Raw genomic sequence first — 23704 nt, 5'->3', positions numbered from 1 at the left:
TAATGTTCTCAGTGTCTACTAAACTAGAACTGGGATTAGTCTTTCCCAAGAAGAGTTATTTACATCGCATGAACTACATAATCAGAAGAAATTCCTATCAAATATCAAGTAGTTGGCACCACAGCATCAAAGTTTCTTATAATACTCACTCACGTTGCTCAATATCTGAGATTTTGAGAAGGGCTATGCTAACATAATGGATAGGAATATACACTCTAGATCCAGATTGCATACATTTCAATTCCAACTCTTATTTACTGGCTATTACGTCATACATTAGGCAGATTACCTAACTTACAACTCTTTTCCTGTACAAATGAGAATAATAATAATAGTGCCTTCCTGATATAGTTGCTGTGAGGATTAAATTAATTACTACATGCAAACACCTTAGGATAGTGCCTAGCAAATGTTTAATTAATTTTAGCTGTCATTATTCTAAAATATGAAATGTCCAATTTTAAAATGCGTAATGAGTTTCTTTAAAATGGAAGAAAATAAACTAAATTTTTTTTTCTTTTACAGTGAACAATTTCTTCTTTAGCCTACCAACAGAAATAGATACCCCAACCCCTACTCATAGCCAAGCCTGGGTGACTTAATTCTCCTCTTTCGTGAGTCACCAATTCTATTCCTCATTTAAAAGAAAACAAAACAGACTCAACTACTGAGGTGTTACTGAGCCAAATCTAAGTGCCAGTTACAAAGCAAGTGGGTACACACACACACAATTTAATTCTCACAAAAATTCTTCATGTTACATTTATTAATCCTATTTTACAGATGAAAACACTGAGGCTCAAGAAGGTCAAATATCTCAATCAAGACTGTACAGTTGGGTTTCCTAGGTGGCGCAGTGGTTAAGAATCTGCCTGCCAATGCAGGGGACAAAGGTTCAATCCCTGCTCCAGGAAGATCCCACAAGCCACAGAGTAACTAAGTCTGTGTGCCACAACTATTGAGCCTGTGCTCTAGAGCCCATGAGCCACAACTATTGAGGCCATGTGCCACAGCTACTGAAGCCCATGCGCCTAGAGCCCGTGCTCTGCAACAAGAGAAGCCATGGCAGCGAGGAGCCCGCGCACCACAATGAAGAGTAGCCCCCACTCACCACAACTAGAGAAAGCCCCCGCACAGCAACAAAGACCCAACATAGCCAACAAATTAATTAATTAATTAATTTAAAAAAACAAGACTGTACAGTTAGTAAGTGGCTAAATCAGGAATGTAAACAAAGTCTAATTTCAGATTTCACCTCCTTTCTGCTACATATCACACTACTTGCCAACAATTTCCTTTTTCTCTTAACTTGTCCACATTTAATTTATAACAGAGCAGAACACAGAGGTGTTTCCTCAGAGTTCACCCATATGTTCCTGCCAAAGTACACAGTCCTGCAACTTCCCATTTCTGTTCCTCTAGTCTCATGTCTACTCAACTTCCTTTCTGGTAGTAATAAACGCAGTGCTTAGAGCTGGATTCTGAGCTCCCACACCTTTCTTCTAATGACTTTCTTTATGTACAGGTTTTTAAATGACTTCTGTGATGCACTGCTTGGTCTGACAAATTGCATGACATTCTGAAATAATATTGTTTAAAAAATTTTAATTAAAAATTACTCTGTAGTAGCTCACAGAAAAGAATTATGGATTTATCTCAAAATTTTAGTATGTCTATCTTTTGGGCCAAAAACAATCAAGAAATAGGGCCTCTGTGCTCCAATGAAACTTTATTTACACAACAGGCAGTGGACTAGATTTGGTTCATGGATTTGGTTTATAGACCCCTGCCCTAGACCTTTGAATTACTAGTCCCATGCACTTTTCCACTACTTTATAGTTACTACCTATTTTCAGAATGGTGTTTTAGCCTATGTCACTTAACGACATTCACTGTGGGGGAAAAGATAAATAAAGAATAATTTGTAAAAGACCTATGAAAACAACAATATACTACGTAAACATTAGTATTACTCTTTTCCTTCTTCAGTTTCTCAAACTCTCTCTCAAGTCTTCTCATTTTTTTCTCCTCTAATAAGGTAGTTTGGCCTAGAAGTAAACACTTTTTATCTTTCCAAAGGTACTCAAGGCAAATGGGATGGCAGAATCTTATTTTAAAAGAAGTAGTGGACATGCCTTTAGATACCAGAATGAACAAACTTACTCATATTTCGTCCTTTAAAATGGTAAGAAATGTGGGCCTTCTGAATATAACTTATGTGGGCATGTTTTAGGGGAGTAAAGGGAGCAATGGTAAGCAACCACCATATTCTCAAATTCAAGGAACAAAGTGATTATCAGTCTTCTGATTATAGAAGCTTCCACTTCCACTTAGAAGTGGAAGACCAGGGACTTCCCTGGTGGCGCAGTGGTTAAGAATCCACCTGCCAATGCAGGGGACATGGGTTCAATCCCTGGTCTGGGAAGATTCCACAAGCCGCAGAGCAACTAAGCCTGTGTGCCACAACTACTGAGCCCATGCACCACAACTATTGAAGCCCACGTGCCTAGAGCCTATGCTCCACAACAAGAAGCCACCACAAGGAGAAGCCCGTGCCCCACCACTAAGAGTAGCACCCTCCCCACCGCTTGCCTCAACTAGAGAAAGCCTGTGCACTGCAACAAAGACCCAACACAGCCAATAAATTAATTAATTAATTTAAAAAATAATAATAAAAACCTCTCCTTTCAAAAGAAAAAAAAGGAACTGGAAGATCAAATTTGTAATTCCTTCTCTGCCACCTACTATCTTTGTGATTTAATAACCCTCATAAAAGGAGTTGCTGTGAGGATTTAGACAGTTAACTATTTAAAAATACCAAGCATCATAAACACTGATTATTGCTGTATTTGAAATTATAAACTTCATAATCAAGTTCACGTCTATATTTTTAATAGAAGTACAATGTGATACAGTATTGTACAATATAATTGTTTTTTTTTTTTTGGCCGCGCCATGGGGCATGTGGAATCTTAGTTCCCCAACCAGGGATTGAACCTGTGTCCCCTGCAATGGAAGCGCAGAGTCTTAACCACTGGATAGCTAGGGAAGTCCCTGTACAATATGATTTATAGAGTATCCAAAATATCTACTGCTAAGTATAAAGAAACTTTTCTGCCAAGGAGCTAAAAATTCTTTAAAAATACTCCCTCATCAAGCCAACAATATTCCTCTGAAATTGAAAGAAACAGAATTAGTTGAGTCATGTGTGCTACGTATTTTACATAGATTCTACTCATTTAACCTTCACAACAACCTTGAGAAGAAACTGAGGCTCAGAGAAACGAAATAACTTGCCAGAAACACAAAACTCCTAAGTGGGAGCAGATCTTGGATGCGTACGTACCCTGGTTAGATTGATCCTAAAGCTCTGTTCTTTTCATTATATAACACTGTCTCTTCAGCTTTTTGACGTGAGGTCCACAGAAAGCGAAGTACTTCACACGAAGTCAAAGGATAATTACTTTCAGGGCAGTAGAAGGCAAATCCTTAGATTACAGGGCACTATTCTACTAGAATAAGTCACCTACAAGTAATTTACTATCTTACAGGTAATTTCCAGACAATTTCTGCTTAATCTAGTTTTGGTCCCCCAAAATGTATATATTGGTACACAGGGTGAAAGCAGTCTTTTTCACGCTAGTTAAAGAAATTAGGATATTACCAAGTTTAAGTCTTACAGGTCACGTCTATATTTTTAATAGAAGTACAATATGATACAATATTGTACAATATAATTTTTTTTTTTTTTTGGCCGCACCACAGGGCCAAAGAAACAGTTTTAGAATTTCGAAAAGAGACAAAATAAACCAAAGAATAAGTTTCCTGAAACTCTAATGGTATATCAGTAAACATAACAAGGACATTTTCACTGGAAATGCCTGGAAGTCATTGTTTCCAGAAAGCAGACTGCTTTCTCTATAGTTTCTTCCCATGAAATTTAGAGAAACTATTACAAAGCAAAATTGGTTACCCAGGTGCTTTTGAAGAACTAAATCAGTAAATTAGAAGCTTTTAAATCTTGACATTAAATATAATTCACAAAATGATAAAAATATATGAAATATTTTGTAAGTCTATGGCCCCCTCCCCCTTTGTTTAAACCAGTCTGGTCCTTGAGAGCAGGGGCCTCTGTGTTTGTGTGACAAAATAAAATTAATTTTACCTTCAACTTCTGCTGCTTACCTGTTGCAGAGTATGCTGAGGGCTCCACGTGGACTACAGTCACATGGCAGACACAGCCCGGAAGTATGATTCAGGTAAAAACCCTCCCTGCAGGTTTCACAGCGAAGACCCTGATAACCTGGCTGACACGCACACTGCCCTGTGGTCTGGTTGCAGCGATTCACATCCAGGCTTCCGACCACAGAGCAGTTACACACATATTCTGCAAAGAAAAGAGGGAAAGAGAGATTATCAACTAAGGTTTAATGCTTTCCTAATAAAATGAACTCTATTTTATTTTTCTTAATAAATATTCATGACAGGGCTTCCTAGGTGGCGCAGTGGTTAAGAATCCGCCTGCCAATGCAGGGGACACAGGTTCAATCCCTGCTCCAGGAAGATCCCACATGCCACGGAGCAACTAAGCCCGTGTGCCAAAAAAACAAACAAAACAAAAAAAACAAATAAATATTCATGACAGCTTTGTAAGGATGGATAAAATTAATTCTAGTTCAAATTCACTTTCTATCCTGTTTAGTTTATTTAAATTGGGAATTATATACAGTAAAGTACATAAGCCAATTATAAAACTAACATCCTCGATTTCCTTTTCAGTACTCTTCATTTTCTAGCCCTCTTACCCTATACTCCAATGTGTGGTTGCGTCTGTATATTATTAGTTTTCCTAGATTAGAAATCTCCAAAGGCAGGGCCTATGCTTATCTACATGACACTGAGAGCACATGCTGGAAATGACAACACATTAAATAATAAATAAAGCCACTGTACAGCAGCAAAAGCCTACGGCTCAAATGGTTAACTTCTACAGGTCAGACAAGATTGTGCTACAGCTGGAATCATGAACTAGTATGTTCTTCCCAGGAAGAAATTTAGTGGAGAATTGAAACTTTAAGGTGAGGAAATGATGAACAATAAATTCGACATGAGAACCTTTACAGAGGCATCCTGATCAGTGGGTTAAAACCAACCACAACTTGAATCTCTTTCCCAAATTAAAAGATTTAGAAAATAAACATTTTCTTTAGATATATTTCAAACAGTTTTTTGAATGAAAATATTTAGAAGTAGTTGGCTTTAGCTTTTTAATGCAGATACATTTAAATGTCAGTTAGGATTTGTTTTTTGCTATTATTTATACTCCTTTTATTAGAAAGAAAGTATTGATATTTTCAACACAGACTGACAAAGTATCAACATAGAACTTTTTAACCATGTACAAAAACACGTGGTTAAAATCAACTGCAGATAAAAGGAAATCTTGTACATATTTTAGGAATAGCCCCCCATTCCAGTAGCTATGGACCTAGGTTTAAAAAGCCCAGAGAAATCTATGGTACAAATTATACTTCCGAATAGGTAAGGAACTCTCAATATATAAAATGGCATTATACTTACAGATAAAAGTTTAGCTTGAAAAAATTCTTTAATGTAACTTTTGATGATTTTTAAAAAGATACTGGATTAACTGAAAATCCAGAGTCTTAAAAAGAAAATTGTAAAGAAATCTGCTTCTCTATTCTAGACAAGGAAATTAACCTTGAGAATTCTCTGTGTCATCACAAGTAGCTTATCCATACAAGTCAAAACAAAGGATTCCACAGAGACATTCTCACCTGGCCAACTCTTGGCCCACACTTCTTCAGTTCCTAACCTTTGGTGTCAGCTTATTTCCCTGCTCTTCATACCTCTTCTGATTTGTAAATAGACCAAGTGAATGAATACATAAGTGATTTGTTTATGCTATGTATATTTTAAGCTTGAGTGGTGAATTAGTTGCAAAACCCAGAGGAGAGTTCAGATTTCTTCAGCCCCAAACTTAGGAAAGGAATGAGCTTCCCATCTCAATCAGGATTCTTATTTTTTCTAGGCTACATAAGGATGACATTTCTTTGACAGAGTTATGTGTTTTCACATTATTTCTAGTTTGTGTGTGTGTGCGTGCGTGCGTGTGTGTGTGTGTGGTTTTTGTAAGTAAGGAAGCCGTGTTTAGTGGTCTGTAAACCTGCCAATAACAACTTCATGGCAAGACCTTCACTCTACCAAAAATGACCAGAACGCTAAAAATAACATTGTCTTCCAAAATCTGGCAGAACTCCAACATACATTCAATTCCTCCTGCTGGGCCAATTTCATCACAAGTTAAACCAACCAAATCATGCTGGTGTGGGCAGAATTAGCTCAAGAAAAATGAATGGACTAAAAAACTCTATAGTAAAGACTGAGAATTTTATTCTATTATGTCCTTACTAATGTACTTCCATCTGAAGCCTGAATCAGTGTTCCCAATGAATGAGATAAAATTTTTGGTAAAACTGTTAAGAACTTTGAGATAAAAACTAAGTATTTTCTTCAATAAAGTCTTATGGATAAACCTTCAGTACTAAACAAGTTTGTTGGTTATTTACTATTTCTACAGAACTGATTCAGCCTTTCTGTTAACCCTTGAACATACTCTTTTTAGTCCCATCTTTGAAACTTTCCTCATTCTGCGCTCCTTGAAATGTTCTCTCCTCTCCAATATTTAAATCTATGCCTTATTTCAAGAACCAGCTGAAACTTACTCCTCCATAAACTCTAATTCTATTGGCCCTAGTTTGAATCCATAACAACATCTACCACCTATAACTCTCATATGACAGTAATTTAAAGAGGCAGTAAAGTAAAGCAGATATGAACATGGACTATAGGAGCAGACAGCTACAGTTAAACCTACAGTTAAATCCAGCTCTGTCATTTACTAACTTTATGACCTTAGGCAAGTTAGTTAATCTCCTTGTGCATTCTTTTTCTCATCCATAAACAGGGCATAATATAGTACCTGTAACACTCAGGCCCAACGCATAAGCTGGAAGTGGTGGAGTGCCCAAATAATTACTACAATAGCTGGAAAAAAGGGATATCAAATAAAATAATATAAACACTGTTTAGATGTCCAGATTCATAGGTCACAGCTTCGTGACGAGATGTGAAAGCCTGGGATCAGTTTTATTACCATGGCAGTTTTGGACAATGTCTGTGAAACAGAATTAGTGTCCTGACATTCAGGAATTCAAGCTATGGGCCATCCAGGTAGAGAAGAAGAGTGTATCCTTCACATGCTGGGCTCCATACATTACCAATATGGGTGCCTACAAATACAATGATGAAAACAGAAGGGTACAGGACATGGTTTCAGAGAGAATAAAAAGAGCATTTACTGATTATATGCCCTGAGTGCCAATCATCCTAACAGTAGTGGGGTGAATTGCAAATATTTCAGCAAGAGAGATCACCCTTGTGATCACCCTCATCACCCAGGATGAAGTGCTATCACCAGGAAGGTGATATATCAAGACAAAAATACACCATCACATTAACATTCCTCCCCAAATTAACCAAAGGGAAGGAAGCTGAAGCAAAGCATACCAAGTGCCAGGGAACATGCGCATCTTTTCTGTTTGGAGCTCAGAATCCGAGGCCCTATCCCAGGGTTTAACCTCAAAATGAAATAAACCAAACTAAATGAACAGTGTGCAGAACAGTAATGAATATAAAGGACTATAAATATCCATTAAATTATGTCAGGACAACTTGTTAGCTTGTAAGTAGAGTAAACTCTCAGAGCCTTCACAGTTCTTGACATTCATACGGAACCAGACAGGAGTTAATGCAGAAACAATGAATTTACTAGGAGACTGGCAATATGAAAAAAAGAAGAAAAGACATGTCAATTGATAAAAGCAGTGGGAAGGGCCTAGAGCCAAAGACAAGAGATGACGTGCTGACTTTTTAATGAGGTAGAATCCTAGACACCAGAGTGGCACAAAGGAGTCTGTGACATGACTGATGGTAAGTCAATAGTGTGTATGTTAATGGGAGTGAAACAACACGAAGAGGACACGAAAAGCTAATCACAGACAAGTGTGCATGAAATGCCAAAAGGCTCATTTGGTTGCCTACAAGTAAATATGGAATAAATGCGCCATCATTTGAGTAGCATGTTTCCTTTCAATGCCCTATAATTCTTAGGAAAACTCTACAGAAAAATAGAGAATAAAACATATTAGCAGAAAAACATTTTCTTTTTGTTTGGCTTCTGAAGAACAATGAAATACAGTGACTTGAATCCTGAAGAAGAATAAGAAACTAAAATCTCGAGCCAAACTATTTAAAAATAGAAATATAAAGGCCCAGAGAAGAGACAATAAATGGGCATTGTTCTCTGAGACCTTCAACTTATTGGGATGCTTTTGATGTAAAAGTATCCACAGCAGTCACTCCATTTAAATTAAATGCAGCACTTTTTCAAATATCCCTTACCAAAGCCAAGAGATGAAAATTTTAGCACAAAAGAAAAAGAAAAAAAAGAGTAATTTTGTTTAGGAGTCCCATAAGTCCCCTCTTTGTGCACAAACACCTGTCCTGGTAAGAAATTATCTCCTTGAACATATTAAAGACCTTTTCCAGGCTTTTCATACACCCGTAGGCTTCTCTCTGCATCCAGCTTTTAACCAACTCATGTCCCCAGCTCAGTAAAAAGTCCATTACATCACCTACAGAATTTTAATTATGTTTTGGTATCTGCAGCTAGTTTGCTGGGAGTTTTCAGAAAAATATTAATTGTAATAATATGGCCTAATTAATGTGTCCCTTGTTTCTCTGTGCCTGTTTCTGAAGTCCTTCCTGGGTGCTGTAATTAACTATGATGTCTGGAGACTAAGGCAGTTTTATACAATAGTGTGTTAGCCTTCTGCAGATAAAAAAGAACAATAAAAGAAGTGAAAGATTTGAATAAGTGGAAAAAATGTGTCCTCAATCAATTCATGATGCAAATCTCATAAAGAAATCTTAACTGATAGCAGCACTGTTGTTGAACTAAAATGATTACAAAACAAGTATTGCACTTAAGCATAGATACTGAGAAAAATACCTGTAAATACAATTAACACAGAGCACTCACAGGAATCTGGTTCAGGAATATAGCCTGAAATTCAATCTATAGCCTCTTCCAAAATTGTGGAAATACCTTTGCAAAAAAATCTCTGACTCCATTCCTTCAACAATGATTTCATTCTTGCTTTTCAATATCTTCAGATATTAAGAATACCCCCAAAAAAGAAAGAAAGAAAAACTGCTCTGGGCTAATCCAAAACTTTTCATTCTTCCCCATATTCAGAACACATAGTAAATGTACTATAATGTTGATGACATCTTCTGTTCAATCTCAAAGCAGCAAAAACTAGAAGATAAGTATTTAAAACATATTAAGGGGACTTCCCTGGTGGCACAGTGGTTAAGAATCTGCCTGCCAATGCAGGGAACACGGGTTCGGTCTCTGGGCTGGGAAGATCCCACATGTCGTGGCGAAACTAAGCCCACATGCCACAACTACTGAGCCTGCGCGCCGCAACTACTGAAGCCCCTCTGCCTAGAGCCCACACCCCGCAACAAAAGAAGCCACCGCAATGAGAAGCCTGTGCACTGCAGCGAAGAGCAGCCCGCGCTTGCCGCAATGAGAGAAAGCCCTGTGCACAGCAACGAAGACCCAATGCAGCCAAAAAATTAAAATAAGTAAATTAAAATAAATTTTAAAAAAATAAACCATATTAAGACTCAGTACTTAATCTTATAATGAAAATTTAAAACATTAAGAATTCAAGTTTAGTAAGTTTTAAATTATCTGAAAACATACATTTAAGTAAGCAATAAATACACTTTAGTATCTCCTTCAGGAAAACATGATTATTTTCTAAGGTACTATCTAGAGGTCATTTACAATTACGGAGAAATTGAGTTTCTCAGGCTTATTATTAGGTGGGAATAAGCCGATTCCAGGATATAAAATATTTGGGGAGCTTTATGACCTGAGGTCATATGACAAGAGTCATGTCAGCACTAATCAGACTGGAACAACTGTCACCATTTCCTGCTTTGTACCCTAAAGCCAAAGAAAAAAACACCTTTCCAATTTCCCAGGGAATAACCTCTTATTCCTCTACCTTCTCCTTTTCCTTCTTTTTTCTCTCTCTATTAACTGTATTATAATGTTTAAAAGTATTTCTATTCTCTATACACACAATGCACCCATTGTAACAACATGGAAATCAAAGAGCAAACTGCACAGTAAGAGGCAATGAGTACCCACCTATTAGAATGGCTCAAGTTAAATAAACAAAACAAAAAATGACAATATCAATTGCTGGGAAAGATGTGGAGCAATGGAAACTTTCCAAAATTACTGCTGTGAATGCAAAACAGTACAGACACTTTGGAAAATAGTTTGATAATTTCTTATAAATTAAATACACCTTCATTATATGACTCAGCAATTTCACTCCTAGGTATTTATCCAGGAAAATGAAAACCTATGTTCACACAAAAACTTGTATTAAAATGTTTATAGCACCCAAACCTGGAAACAACCCAAATGTCCTACAACTAGTAAACTGGACAGACTGTGGTACTTCCTTACAATGGAATACCACTCAGCGATGAAAAGGAAGGAAGCATTGAACTGCGCGGATAAGATGGACCTCAAGTGCATTATGCTAAATGAAGAAAGCCAGACTCAAAAAGCTACGTAGTATATGATTCCACTTACACAATGTTCTGGAAAAGGCAAAACTATAACAGCAGAGAAAAGATCAGGGGTTTTCCAAGAACTGGGGATGGGGGGAGGGCTAACTACAAAGGAGCAGCTCAAGGGAATTTTGAGGGCATTATGAAACTGTTTTGTATCTTGATTGTGCATTTGTCAAAACTAACAGAACTGAGAACCAAATGAGTAAATTTTATTGGATGTAAACTTAAAAACTCAAAAAAAAAAACTTTTTAAAAAAGCAGTGAGGTTTTGCTAGACTAGATTCTTAAATTTTGCTAGAGGGAAGACTTGGAGTTCCACAAGCAACAATTTCAGCTGGATTGTGGCACTAAAGTCAACCTGAGACCCAACTAGTAACTCAGTCTTTTTCACAGCTAATGTTACACTTAAGACAGCAAGAACTGATGAATGCTTCAGCGATTACTGCATAAGAAGTTGTAGAACATTTTAGGATTTAAAATGCTATGTAACTAAAAGAAGTAGAGTTTTCCGTTTTCCTTTGGCTTCAACTAAAGTCTTGGATTCTAATTGCTCCTGTGTAGAATGAGGGAGGAGAGGAAAAAAATGAAAGATAAAGATGCATAGGGTTCCCATTCCCTTTTCACATACAATCGCTTATTTCCCTTTGAGATTCATCATTTAAAAATCCTACTCTATTTAAACAAAGATCAGGAAAACAACTTTGAATCTATCTGACATAAAACTTCATCCTTTTTCACAAACCTAGTATAGCATCTACAAAAAAAAAATCTCTCCTGATTTTCAAATTGAAAAGGAAAAATAATTGTCAGAAACAAGAATAGGAATACTTAATTCAAACCTCTGCCTGCACATCAAAAGAACAGAAAATAATAACAAAAAATTATATTGTCTTGACTAGAGACCTTATTTCCTAAGTGTATGGAGTATTTACTTCGAAATGTAGTTTTTATTAGGCCCATATTTTATCTTTGTAGGTTTAGAATAAAGGAATCTCAGAAAGGCCTCATTCTAGGGAAAGGGAATTATCAACATAGTTCTTATTTTTATAAAAGGTCTTACTCTAGCATAACACTGATACTCAAATTACATTTCACATTTATGTTATGCCAGCGTAGGGTCACAAATCTTTGCAAAGCTGGGAAACTTAATATTAAAGTTGATGAGTTTTTGAGTTAAACCAGGCTTTGTAGAAATATGGAAAGTTTTCAAGCCACCACTTTTAAAGAAAGCTTTACTTTTTTAAATAAAAATATATCCATTAAAATTCCAAATCACAATTCACTATTGCAAAACATTACTTCTACTTTATGGGAGACATATGAAAGGGGGGGGAGGGGGAGCATGACATAGGTTTTGTAGAAAATTTTCTGTCTCATGCTTTAAGAACCATGTTGTTAGTGCTTGTCCCTGGCTCACTGCCAATTTTCCACAATTCAAAGACAATTCATCTAATTAATGAGACAAGACAGCAAGTTCTGGAAAGGCTGTAACAGCTACCTTTTTACTACAAATAGTAACAGAGATGATACTACCAGTTATCGAGCATGTGCTGCATGTTCAATATCAAACTTCACATTAGAAACTTTACACATATGGCCTCCTTTAGTCTTCACTACAATCCTGTGAGGATTTCAGTTCTTTGAAGAGGAAACTGAGTCTTAGGGAAATGAAACACACATATCACACAACTAACCAGTACAGGAGAACAGACTGGAACTCCTCCAAAGTAAGTGTCTGTTCTCTGTGAGAAGCTTCTGCCGGTGAAAACGAGTAGTAAAAACACTAGACAGACCCAGGACATCTGAAAACCAGAATTTGCTGCTCATTAACCATCTCTGTGACCGTCAATAAGTCTAACTGCTCTGCATTTCAGTGTCTCAATCTATAAAATGTGGATAATTCTTGCCAACTGTCTATATGAAGTAAGTAAAATAATATCTGTATGGTCTTTATGCTAGAAACTACAAAACACTTAAGAAAGAAACCAAGAAGACCTAAATAAATGGAAAGACATACCATAACAATTAGATCTACAGTCGATGAACCCCGATCAAAATCTCAGCAGGATTTTTTGGTTGAAACTTGAAGAGCCAAAGAGAAATAAAGTTGGAAGAGTCTCAATAACTGATTTCAAGACAACCTAAAGCTGCAGTGATCAAGACAATGTGTTATCAGTGAAAGAATAAACACAAAGATAAATGGAACAGAATAGAGAGCCCAAGAATAGAGTTTCACAAATATCAACTAATTTTTGACAAAGTGCAGAGGCAATTCAATAGAGAAAAAATAGCTTTTTTCAATAAATAGTGTTGGAACAACTGAAACATTCACATGCAAAAAACTGAACCTCGAGTTAACCTCACACCTTGTAAAAAAATTAACTCAAATTAGATTATAGCCTTAAAAATAAAATATAAAACTACAACACCGCTAGACGAAAACATAGGAAAATCTGATCTTGGGTTAGGCAAACAACTTTCAGATATTCACCAAAGGCAAAATCTGTAAAATAAAAATTTATAAATTAGACTTTATTAAAATAAATTTAAAACTCCTCCTCTTTGGAATACTACCAAGAGAAAGAAATACAGCCACTGACTGGAAGAATATCTGCAAATCACCTTTCTGTCAAAGGACTTGTATCAAGAATACACAAAGAACTCTCAAAAGTCAATAAAGAAACAATGTAATTTAAAAGTGGGGAAAAGAGCTTCCCTGGTGACCCAGTGGTTAAGAATCTGCTTGCCAATGCAGGGGACACAGGTTTGAGCCCCAGTCTGGGAAGATCCCACACACTGTGGAGCAACTAAGCCCGTGCGCCACAACTACTGAGCCTGCACTCTAGAGCCCGTGAGCCACAACTACTGAGCCCACATGCCACAACTACTGAAGCCCTTGCACCTTGAGCCCATGCTCTGCAACAAGAGAAGCCACCACAATAAGAAGACCGCGCACCGCAACAAAGAGTAGCCCCACTCACTGCAACTAGAGAAAGCCCATGTGCAGCAACGAAGACCTAATGCAGCCAATAAATTAAAAAAAAAAAAAAAGGCAGGAAAAAGGTTGGAACAGACCCTTCACCAAAGAAGATATATTATGGCAAATAAGCACTTGAAAAGAAGTTCAACATTCTTCACTAGGAAAATGCAAATTAAAACCATAATGACATACTATTAAATATCTAAGAGAATGGCTAAATTTCAAAAAACTGGCAATACCAAGTGCTGACAAGGATGCTGAGCAACTAGAACTCTTATATGTTGCTGAGAGGAATACTTGGAAAACAAGTTTCTTATAAGGTTAAGTTTACGCCTCCCATATGACCCAGCAATTCCACTCATAGGTATCTACCCAAGAGAAATGAAAACTTATGTTCACACATCAGTGTAAGTGAATGTTTATAGCAGGTTGCTTTATCATTACTAAAAGGTGGAAAGAACCTAAATGTCCTTAAACCAGTGAATTGCTAAATAAACTACAGTCCTTTTTATATCATATATTAATATATTTTTTCACATCAGAATCTGTTTCTGATTTATGAAATTGATCTATTCTTGTGCCAGTATAGTTAAAAAAAAAAAGGCTTTAATAACTACAGCTTTATAATGTGTTTCACTGTTGTTCTTCTTTACATTTTCTTTCAGTTGTTCATAGCATTTATGTTTCCACCTGAATTCTGTTGCCACATTTCCTCAAAAAAAGATCCTACTGTAATTTTCCCAGTAATTCTACTTATTCTAAAAGTTAATGTGTTAAGAACTGATAGCTTTACATACTCAATTTTCCCATCTATGAGCACTGGCATGCCTCTTCATTTATTCAGTCTTTTTTTGAATCTCTCAGTGAAATTTCATAATTAAAAAATATATGGGGCTTCCTAGGTGGTGCACTGGTTAAGAATCCGCCTGCCAATGCAGAGGTCATGGGTTCGATCCCAGCTCCAGGAAGATCCCACATGCCACGGAGCAACTAAGCCCGTGTGCCCCCCCAAAAAAAAAAAAAATATATATATATGTATATGAGTTTCACACATATCTTGGTGAGACTGTTCCTAAACTTCTTATCATTCGTGGTAGTGGCGGCAGTAGTGGTTAGAACTGTGATCTTTTTTTCCATTATCTCTTCTAATTAGTTTTAGTAAAACTTATTAACTTGGATTTCTTGGGATATAATCATAGTTATTTTGATGAAGTCTCTTATTATTTCTAATGGTTTTTCCCTTGATTCTTTTGGGTAAGGCCTCTGTTTTTAAGCTACATGGAATGAGGTCTTCCATTGAAAGCCATATTTTACTTGGCTAAAAACAGACAGAATTCTGAGTTTCCTCAACCACAACAGTTTGTTGGTAAAATAGAGCAGACCACTTCATATAACTGCTTATCTTAATCCCTAGGTTAGCTTTATTATTAATTATAATAAAAGTAGTAGTAAAAGGAAAACCATAACTTAAAGAAGGTAAGTACTTGCCCAAGGTCACAGTTACAGTAAGTGGTTGAGACAGCATTCAAACCCAGGTTCATCTTACTCCAATGCCCTTCCTCATTCTACTTTACCACAGAGCTTTCTTCCTTTTATAAAGAAGGTGAGGAAAGAAGGGGGGAAAGAAGGAAGGAAGGAAGGAAGGAAGGAAGGAAGGAAGGAAGGAAGGAAAACAAAGAAGGGAACTAAAAGAAAGGAGGGAAGGAGGGAAAGGAGAAAAGGAGGAAGGGAATAAAGAAAGAAGAAGAAAAAGAATAAGAAGAAGTAGTAGCAGTGGTAGAAGAAGAAGAGAAGAAATTCCACTTTATTTTTTCCTTTTTTCAATCCATTTTCCTTGTGAGAAAGTAACATCAAGTCAAAGGATTGCCAAACAGTAGGGTAGGGGGAAACAGTTGCTCCAGCTACAAAAATAATTCTGGTGACTCAGAATACCTTGCATTTGCTTTGGGCTAGAGAGTCTTAACGTATTGCTCGAAGTCAAACATGCATGCTCATGATTTAGTATTTGGGATCTGTTTATTTAAATGCACTCTCATAGCTAAAAGAACACTGCTAATTAGTATTTCCAGCATCTCTCTAAAAGAATTATATGGATCTAGGAGTCAAGGATTACAGATATGGATTATGCTAAACTGGCAAGCTGCTACCTGAACCTAAACAAATTTTTTTCTTTTTGTGCCAACATTTTCCCATTTGTTTGTATTTTCAAGCCTTTAAAAAAACAACCTAATTTTGCCATTTAATAAGAGTAAATTGCTTACTTTTTGAAAGTGCATTTTATTCTTTCGGGCCACCATCAAATTCAGAATGCACGGAGAGAATTAACCAAGTACTGCCCACATGGCTTGGAAGAATAACTATTCTATCAAACTTTGAAGTTCTGTGAGCTTTTTTATTTACAGCGTTTTTATAGTATCCCTGAGTTTAAGGGGAGGTGAGGGGGGAGGAGGGGAGCAAATACAGAAAGCGAATTTGAACACAAGCAATCCGGTTCCAGGCCAGAGTAGAAGGAGATCCGTTTATGGGGTAAAGGGACCTGGGTTCAAACACCTGAAACCACTGTTTATAAATAAGCTCTGTGATCTTAAATTTCATGCCCTCTTTTCATAAAATTGGGATAACGATACCTAACTTACAAGAATGTTTTAAAAATCAGAAGGGACAAGGCAAAGAAAACACCTATGACAGGACCTTCTCTTCCCCATCCTACAATTTTATTATAAGCAATCTTTCTAGCAAAACAGCATTCTTAGATGTTACTAAAAATTGCAAGAATTGAGAACTAAAAGGGATCAGCAGTCTCAGAATGCACTTAAAGTACCCTAAATAATTTCATCAATACCTTAATTTTGTAGCAACAGAACAGAAAAGGTACGAAAAATGAAAGAACTTCAAGTACTGCTGATTGCTTCTGAGGTTGGGACTTAGATTTGCTCTCTATTTACAGAGCACAGCTGAGCAACCTAAAGGCTAGGACTGCTTGCTCATTACAATATCTGAAAAATGAGTTCAGAGAAAAGGAGTGCAAAGAGAGCAAGAGGAAAGGTCAATTTAAAAATGCTATCCTAAGGCACCCAGTGATGTAACCTAGGGACTGTTTCCTAATTTTCAAAAAAAGGAAGGTTAGTCACATATTATAGTTTAACATCATCCCCAGCCAATTTTTAAACATTATTAAGTAGATGGTTTGTGGATTACTAGAAATACACATTTGATCACAAAATAATGCCATACCATTCTGGGAAATACCTGGGGTACACAGGGAAGCATGAGTAGAGAGAAAATCTTACTATGGTTGCAACAGACTAAAAGGAAGGAATAGAAGGAGAAAATACATATGGAAAGGGTTTACTGGGGCCCTGAACTTCAGCCTAAGGAGTTTCCATTTGATCCTACATGGAATGATTCTCCAAATAAGGTCCCAGTACCATCTGCTTCAAAATCCCCTGGGGAGCACATTGAAATTCTGACTCCCAGGTGCCATCCTAGACCTACTGAATAGAAACCTCTATTTCTATTTGGGGGAGACGGGACTCAGGAATATGCGTTTTTTACCAGCTTCAAAAGTGATTATGATGTACCCAAAAAGTTTGCTATAAGCAAAAGGGAATATGAAAAATTCTTGAGCAGAGTAATAATGTGGCCAGAGTTGGGTTTCAGAAGTAAAAACAACAACAAAGACACAATAATGACAACAGTAACAATGTCTACTACTATTCATTACTTGTTATTTATTTACAGTTTTATGTACTCTACATACACTAACATTTAAAACTTTCGAGGAATCAATAAGGTAGGTACAAGGTGACAGAGGGGATAAGATAAGGAAATGAAGACACAGAAAAATTAAGTAATTTCCTCAAGGTCAGATGGCCATAAAGTGTCCAGCTGGGATTAGATTATCCTTAGCAGCAGTGTGAAAGAAGGATTAGAGAGAAGAAACTGTGGGTGATAGATTTGTTTATGAATATTGTAGCAGCCTAACAGGAAAATCTGAATTGAGGCAGTCTCACTAGTAAAAATTGCTTCTGCAAACATACAGATACCTGTCTGTATGTTATAAAGTGAAATTAAGTCCGCTTGCTTTCTGAATAAACACTGCAAGGTAGAAAATATACCTGTCTGCAGCTGTCTGCAGTGCTAAAAGTTTAAAAGATCTGGAGTTAAGAGCCAAGTGAAATAGCTGAGCCTTGAGTTTTTCCAAAGGACATTTGAAAGAAGTACTTTTTTCTTTTGGAACTGGATGTGGGCTATCTTACTTTGCATTCCCTATCTAATCCTCTTACTCCTCAAAACACCGTTGACAAATTCTTCCCACTCTCCTGCCACACTTCACTGTTATCAAACACTTATACAGTATAAACATTGTTCTACACTGCAAGCTGTGAAGTTCTTTGCCTTATCATCATGACTAAGCATTTGGGTAGCACTTCAGATTCAAAAATAAGGGCACAAGAGAGAAGAAACTCCTCTTCCAACTCCACTGCTCACTCCTGCTCTTCCTGTACATACCATTAGCGGAATGCAACTGTCCCTCCTTCTGAAAACACGTGCATACACTCAGAGGATCCTCAAAAGAAAACTGAAATGGTCAGAAGTCACAGTCCTAAAACAAGGATTAGGAGGCTTTTTTTTTTTTTTAATGAGAATTTGGGAGCACCAAGATGTCAAAGACCTCTTTCAAGTTTGCAAACAAAACGAAATACAACTTTCAAACTTCCCCTCAGCATTGCTAAAGCACTACTGGAAGTTAACAATCTCAGAAACCAAATAAGAAATAACTTGGTTTCCTCCTCCACTCCTAAAGTAATGGTCTTGGGGAAGCAAGCAATGTTAGCTAAAATATCTAAGGGAAACAGATGCTGGCAAAGTGAAATTTACCTTCACACCAGTGGAATTTACCTATTCTTCCTACTTCATTTCTGATGTCACATATCCCATTCACTACTTTCTGTGCCATTAAAAGATGTCACCATACTGTTGGTAGAATTGTAAAATGGTGCAACCACTATGGAAAACAGTATAGAGGTTTCTCAAAAATTTTAAAATAGAATTACCATATGATCCAGCAATCCCACTTCTGGGTATATATTCAAAAGAACTGAAAGAAGGGTCTTGAAGAGATATCTGCACACCCTGTTCATATCAGCATTATTCAGAATAGCCAAGATGTGGAAGAAACCCAAACGTCCATCAAGAGGTGAATGAATAAACAAAATGTGGGATATACATACCATTAAATATGAGTATTTTCAGCCTTAAAAAGCAAGGAAATCCTGTCACATGCTACAACATGGATGAAACAAAGTCATGTTAAATGAAATCAGTCACAAAAAGACAAATACTACATGATCCCATATGTAAGAGGCATCTAAAGTAGTCCAACTCCAAGAAGCATGAAAACAGAGAATCCTAATTTTTCTCCAATGTTGTTAGAGAAAAGACTGTTGGCAAATCACATGATTATTAATTCAATCATTCAACAAATTTGCTTTGTACCAGAAATCAGTAGGATAATTTCTAGATGCCGAAGATATAACAATGTGGAAAAAAGACATGGTTCCTGCCCTTATATAGCTTAAGGTTTAACAGCAGAGAGAAAAACAAAGTAGCAATATAGTGTGGTAAGTACTAAAATGGAAATATGCCACAAGGTTATGGGAAAACATGGTATGTGTTTGTGCAGGGAGAAACACCTAATTAAGACTTTCCAGAGGAAGAAATTTAGACTGGGACACAAAGAATGAGGAGGTTTAGCCACACTAGGAGTAGAGGGGAAGAATATCCCCAACACCAACGGGTAGCATGTGTAACGACCTGGAAGTAAAGCAGGCCATAGAGAACTGAGGTTTATTACAGCTCTGACATAGACTAGGAGTGGTGATGGGTTAAGGGCTTTCCCAAGGGCAATGGGGTAGCCATGGAAGAGTTTTATACAAAAGGACATGACATGATCATATCTTCATTTTAGAAATATAACTGACCGCATGTAAAGAATGGATTGAGAAAGAATGAAGGCAAAGAGACCTTTCAGTAGCCTGCTAAAATAAAACAATCCAGTTGAGAGAGAAAGATAGTCAGAAAAATAAATGCCAAAAGCATGCGCATGCTATAATAAGCAGAGAAAATTTATCATTACCTGGGTCAGATGGTATGCTCATGTCCTAAAAACCTAATTTTCTATTGTTGCAAAAACAAATCATATGTGCCAATGAATTATCCATGTCTCTCACCCAGAAGGTAGGAAAACTTCAGTAAATCAAAGACCCTAATAAAATAGGGCTATAAAATGTTATCAATTGGACAGCTATATGTAAAAGAATGAAATTAGAACACTTCCTAACACCATACACAAAAATAAACTCCAAATGGATTAAAGACCTACATGTAAGGCCAGACACTATAAAACTCCTAGAGGAAAACATAGGCAGAACACTCTATGACATACATCAAAGCAAGATCCTTTTTGACCACCTCCTAGAATCATGGAAATAAAATCAAGAATCAACAAATGGGACCTCATGAAACTTAAAAGCTTTTGCACAGCGAAAGAAACCATAAACAAGACTAAAAGGCAACCCTCAGAATGGGAAAAAATAGTTGCCTATGAAACAACGGACAAAGGATTAACCTCCAAAATATACAAGCAGCTCATGCAGCTGAATACCAAAAAAGCAAATAACCCAATCCACAAATGGGCAGAAGACCTAAACAGACATTTCTCCAAAGAAGACATACAGATGGCCAACACACACATGAAAATATGCTCAACATCACTCATCATCAGAGAAATGCAAGTCAAAGCCACAATGAGGGATCACCTCACACCGATCAGAATGGCCATCATCACAAAATCTGGAAACAACAAATGTTGGAGACGGTGTGGAGAAAAGGGAACTCTCCTGCACTGTTGGTGGGAATGTAAGTTGGTACAGCCACTATGGAAAACAATTTGGAGGTTCCTTCAAAAACTACAAATAGAACTACCATATGATCCAGTAATCCAACTACTGGGCATATACCCAAAGAAAACCATAATCCCAAAAGAAACATGTACCATAATGTTTACTGCAGCACTATTTACAATAGCCAGGACATGGAAGCAACCTAAATGCCCATCAACAAATGAATGGATAAAGAAGATGTGGCATATATATACAATGGAATATTACTCATCTATAAAAAGGGTTGAGATGGAGCTATATGTCATGAGGTGGATAGACCTAGAGTCTGTCATACAGAGTGAAGTCAGTCAGAAAGAGAAAGACAAATATTGTATGCTAACTCACATATACGGAATCTAAAAATGGTACTGATGTACTCAGTGACAAGACAAGAACAAGGACGCAGATGCAGAGAATGGACTGGGGAACTCGAGGTTTGGGGGGGGCAGGGGGTGAAGGGGAAGCTGAGACGAAGCGAGAGAGTAGCACAGACATATATATACTACCAACTGTCAAATAGCTAGTGGGAAGATGCTGTATAACAAAGGGAGTTCAACTCGAGGATGGATGATGCCATAGAGGACTGGGACGGGGAGGGTGGGGGGGAGTCGAGGGAGGGAGGGAATACGGGGATATGTGTATAAAAACAGATGATTGAACTTGGTGTACCTCCCAAAAAATGATAAATAAATAAATAAACTTAAAAAAATTGTTATCGGAGCTGTGCTTGATAACAACCTTGAAGCCATTATGCTCTTCCCTAAGACAGCACGTTCCTGAACATCATGTCAATATCTGATAACAATTTTCATCCTTTCCCTTCCCAAAACAATTCTTCCACCCATTTTAACAGCTTCTGAGACCTTGAGATTCACGCCTGACTGTATGAGAGACAAGCACCGCTTTTCAGCTGAATAAACAAAGACAGACAATGCCGGCAATGTGGCAAACAAGTCTGCCCACTCAGATAGTTTCCAAAGCAGGAGTTCACGCTGGGCTCCCTCAGCTGGAAAGCCCAGGGGAATAAACATTCCAGCTATATAACTGAACCCATATCAAAGACATAGTTCATCAGCACTATCATTTCTACTAATTGTTGAGTCCACAGTATATGAAACTTGGGGGAAATTATGAGGTCCAAGGGCTTAAAAATTATAGAATGGGAATAAAAAAGGTTGGTACACTGGGGCATTTTGTAATCAAAACTGGCACCACTCAACATGGAAGTCCTTTGCATGTTAGGGTATACTCTAAAAGACTAATGTTTTTTATCACCTCTATAGCAGATGTAAAATGTTTGACCTGGGTGATGCAATGTTTGAGACAGCTTCTCTATCCTTTTCTTTCATTTAAAATGAGCAGTACATTCCTAACCAGGTCTGCTCAGACACCCAGGGTGCTAGTGAATGGCAGCACAGACTCTTCAGTGACCAAGCAACCAATATCCTGGAATTTGAAAAGAACTTTTTATAATGAAATGTTCTACTATCAATAGACCATTTGCTTGAGTTGTTTTCATAGTTGCAACTGACCCTCCGCTGGAGACCAAAATTTCCCCTGTATTTGCCCTAAAGTCACTCCACCGCTAAAAATTAGGATAGGGCAGAGAAGGGAGAAAGCACTTTACAATTCTAAGAGAACAAAAGGTAAAAGAAATTAGGTGATCAAAGGAAAGAATGTCCTTGTTATAAAAATAATGTGGGCCATAGACATTTAAAAAGAAATATAAATAGTAAGTTTCTTGAACTCCATGAATATATATGGAATGAGCTTGGTTCAAATGACAAATTTCAGCACAAGTTGTCTGTAGGTTATACGACCATTCACAAACCATTTCTTTGCGTAAGTCACATGTAAAAACTACATAATAATCTGTACCCAATTCTACCCAAACAATTCAAGGAGTCCTTATATTGCTAGTTTTCATCCTTAGTTGGGCTACATGAGGCATTTAGCAATGTCAGAAATGATAACAACAACAAAAAAAAACTACCAATTTTCATTACTACTCCCCCGAACTGATTAATCAAGTCTTTAGATTTAGCTTTAAAAAAAAATGGAAAGGGGAATTCCCTGGCAGTCCAGTGGTTAGGACTCGGTGCTTCCATTGGAAGGGAACCAAGATCCCACAAGCCACATAGTGTGCCCCCCCCACCAAAAAAGGAAACACTTCCCCCATCATAAAAAAAGCATTTTGATGATATTAAGAAATTGTTCATTTTTTCATTTAGATATGATAACAGTATTCTGGCTATTTAAGAAAAATGGGAGAAGCCTTATATTTTAGAAACACATTCTGAAATATTCGTAGGGAAAATGATATGATGTCTAGGATTTATTTCAAAATAAAACAGGAGAGGGGTAAATGGATGGGGTATGGATGAGGCAAAATCTGCCTGGATGGGTCCAGATGGGTGACCGGTATGAGAGAGGTCATTACACTATTCTGTAAACTTTTGTTTATTTTCAAAAATTTCCATAATAAAAAAAGTTTAGAGTATCTTTACGCTACTTTCACAGGCATATTTTCATAGGTGTTTGTTTATGATACCAAGGTCACTCATTGATCCCCTAAACAAGAGGTCAGATTTCAAACATGCATGCTAGACAAAAGCTCTTCATCAAGATTAATTTGAATAAGGTACGTTGATTTAAATGCATCGGAACAAAATTTCCTGAATGTTTGGAAAAAGATGAGTTGCTATTCCAAAGACAACTAACATTTTAGGGAATTCTTTCCTTATGCTTCCACTGTTATTAACATTATCTCATAACAGCACTCACAACTCTGTGAAGTGGGCTGACAGACTTAGAGAAGGGAAGTGATGGAACTGGGATTTGAATCCAGACAATATGACTTTAGAGCCTGCACTTTTAACCATCAATGACTGGATCCTTTGAGGCTCAACTGGTTTGGGTAGTGTTGGGAAGAATTAAGAAAATATGGGAAGCAAAATACTTCAGGCTTGAAAATATGTATGCACTGCTTCACCAGAGGAAGCTAAATATATGATGGGGGGGGGTGGAAAGGAAA

At 37.1% G+C, this 23704-nt stretch overlaps 1 protein-coding gene across 1 annotated transcript in view; it reads right to left on the bottom strand.

Annotated features, from left to right (window-relative positions):
• The window catches only part of MEGF9 (multiple EGF like domains 9), a 77466-nt gene that overhangs the window by 35582 nt on the left and 18180 nt on the right, over positions 1 to 23704 (bottom strand). Inside the window, exon 2 of the mRNA XM_057722548.1 lies at positions 4186 to 4387. Within this exon, the coding sequence (XP_057578531.1) occupies positions 4186 to 4387 (202 nt within the window). The remainder of the gene's footprint in view (positions 1 to 4185; positions 4388 to 23704) is intronic.

This window comes from Hippopotamus amphibius, chromosome 2 (genome assembly GCF_030028045.1).
Source record: "Hippopotamus amphibius kiboko isolate mHipAmp2 chromosome 2, mHipAmp2.hap2, whole genome shotgun sequence".
NCBI classification, from domain to species: domain Eukaryota; kingdom Metazoa; phylum Chordata; class Mammalia; order Artiodactyla; family Hippopotamidae; genus Hippopotamus; species Hippopotamus amphibius.
Note: the sequence above shows the minus strand (reverse complement) of the source record. Positions and strands in the feature narration are given on the sequence as shown.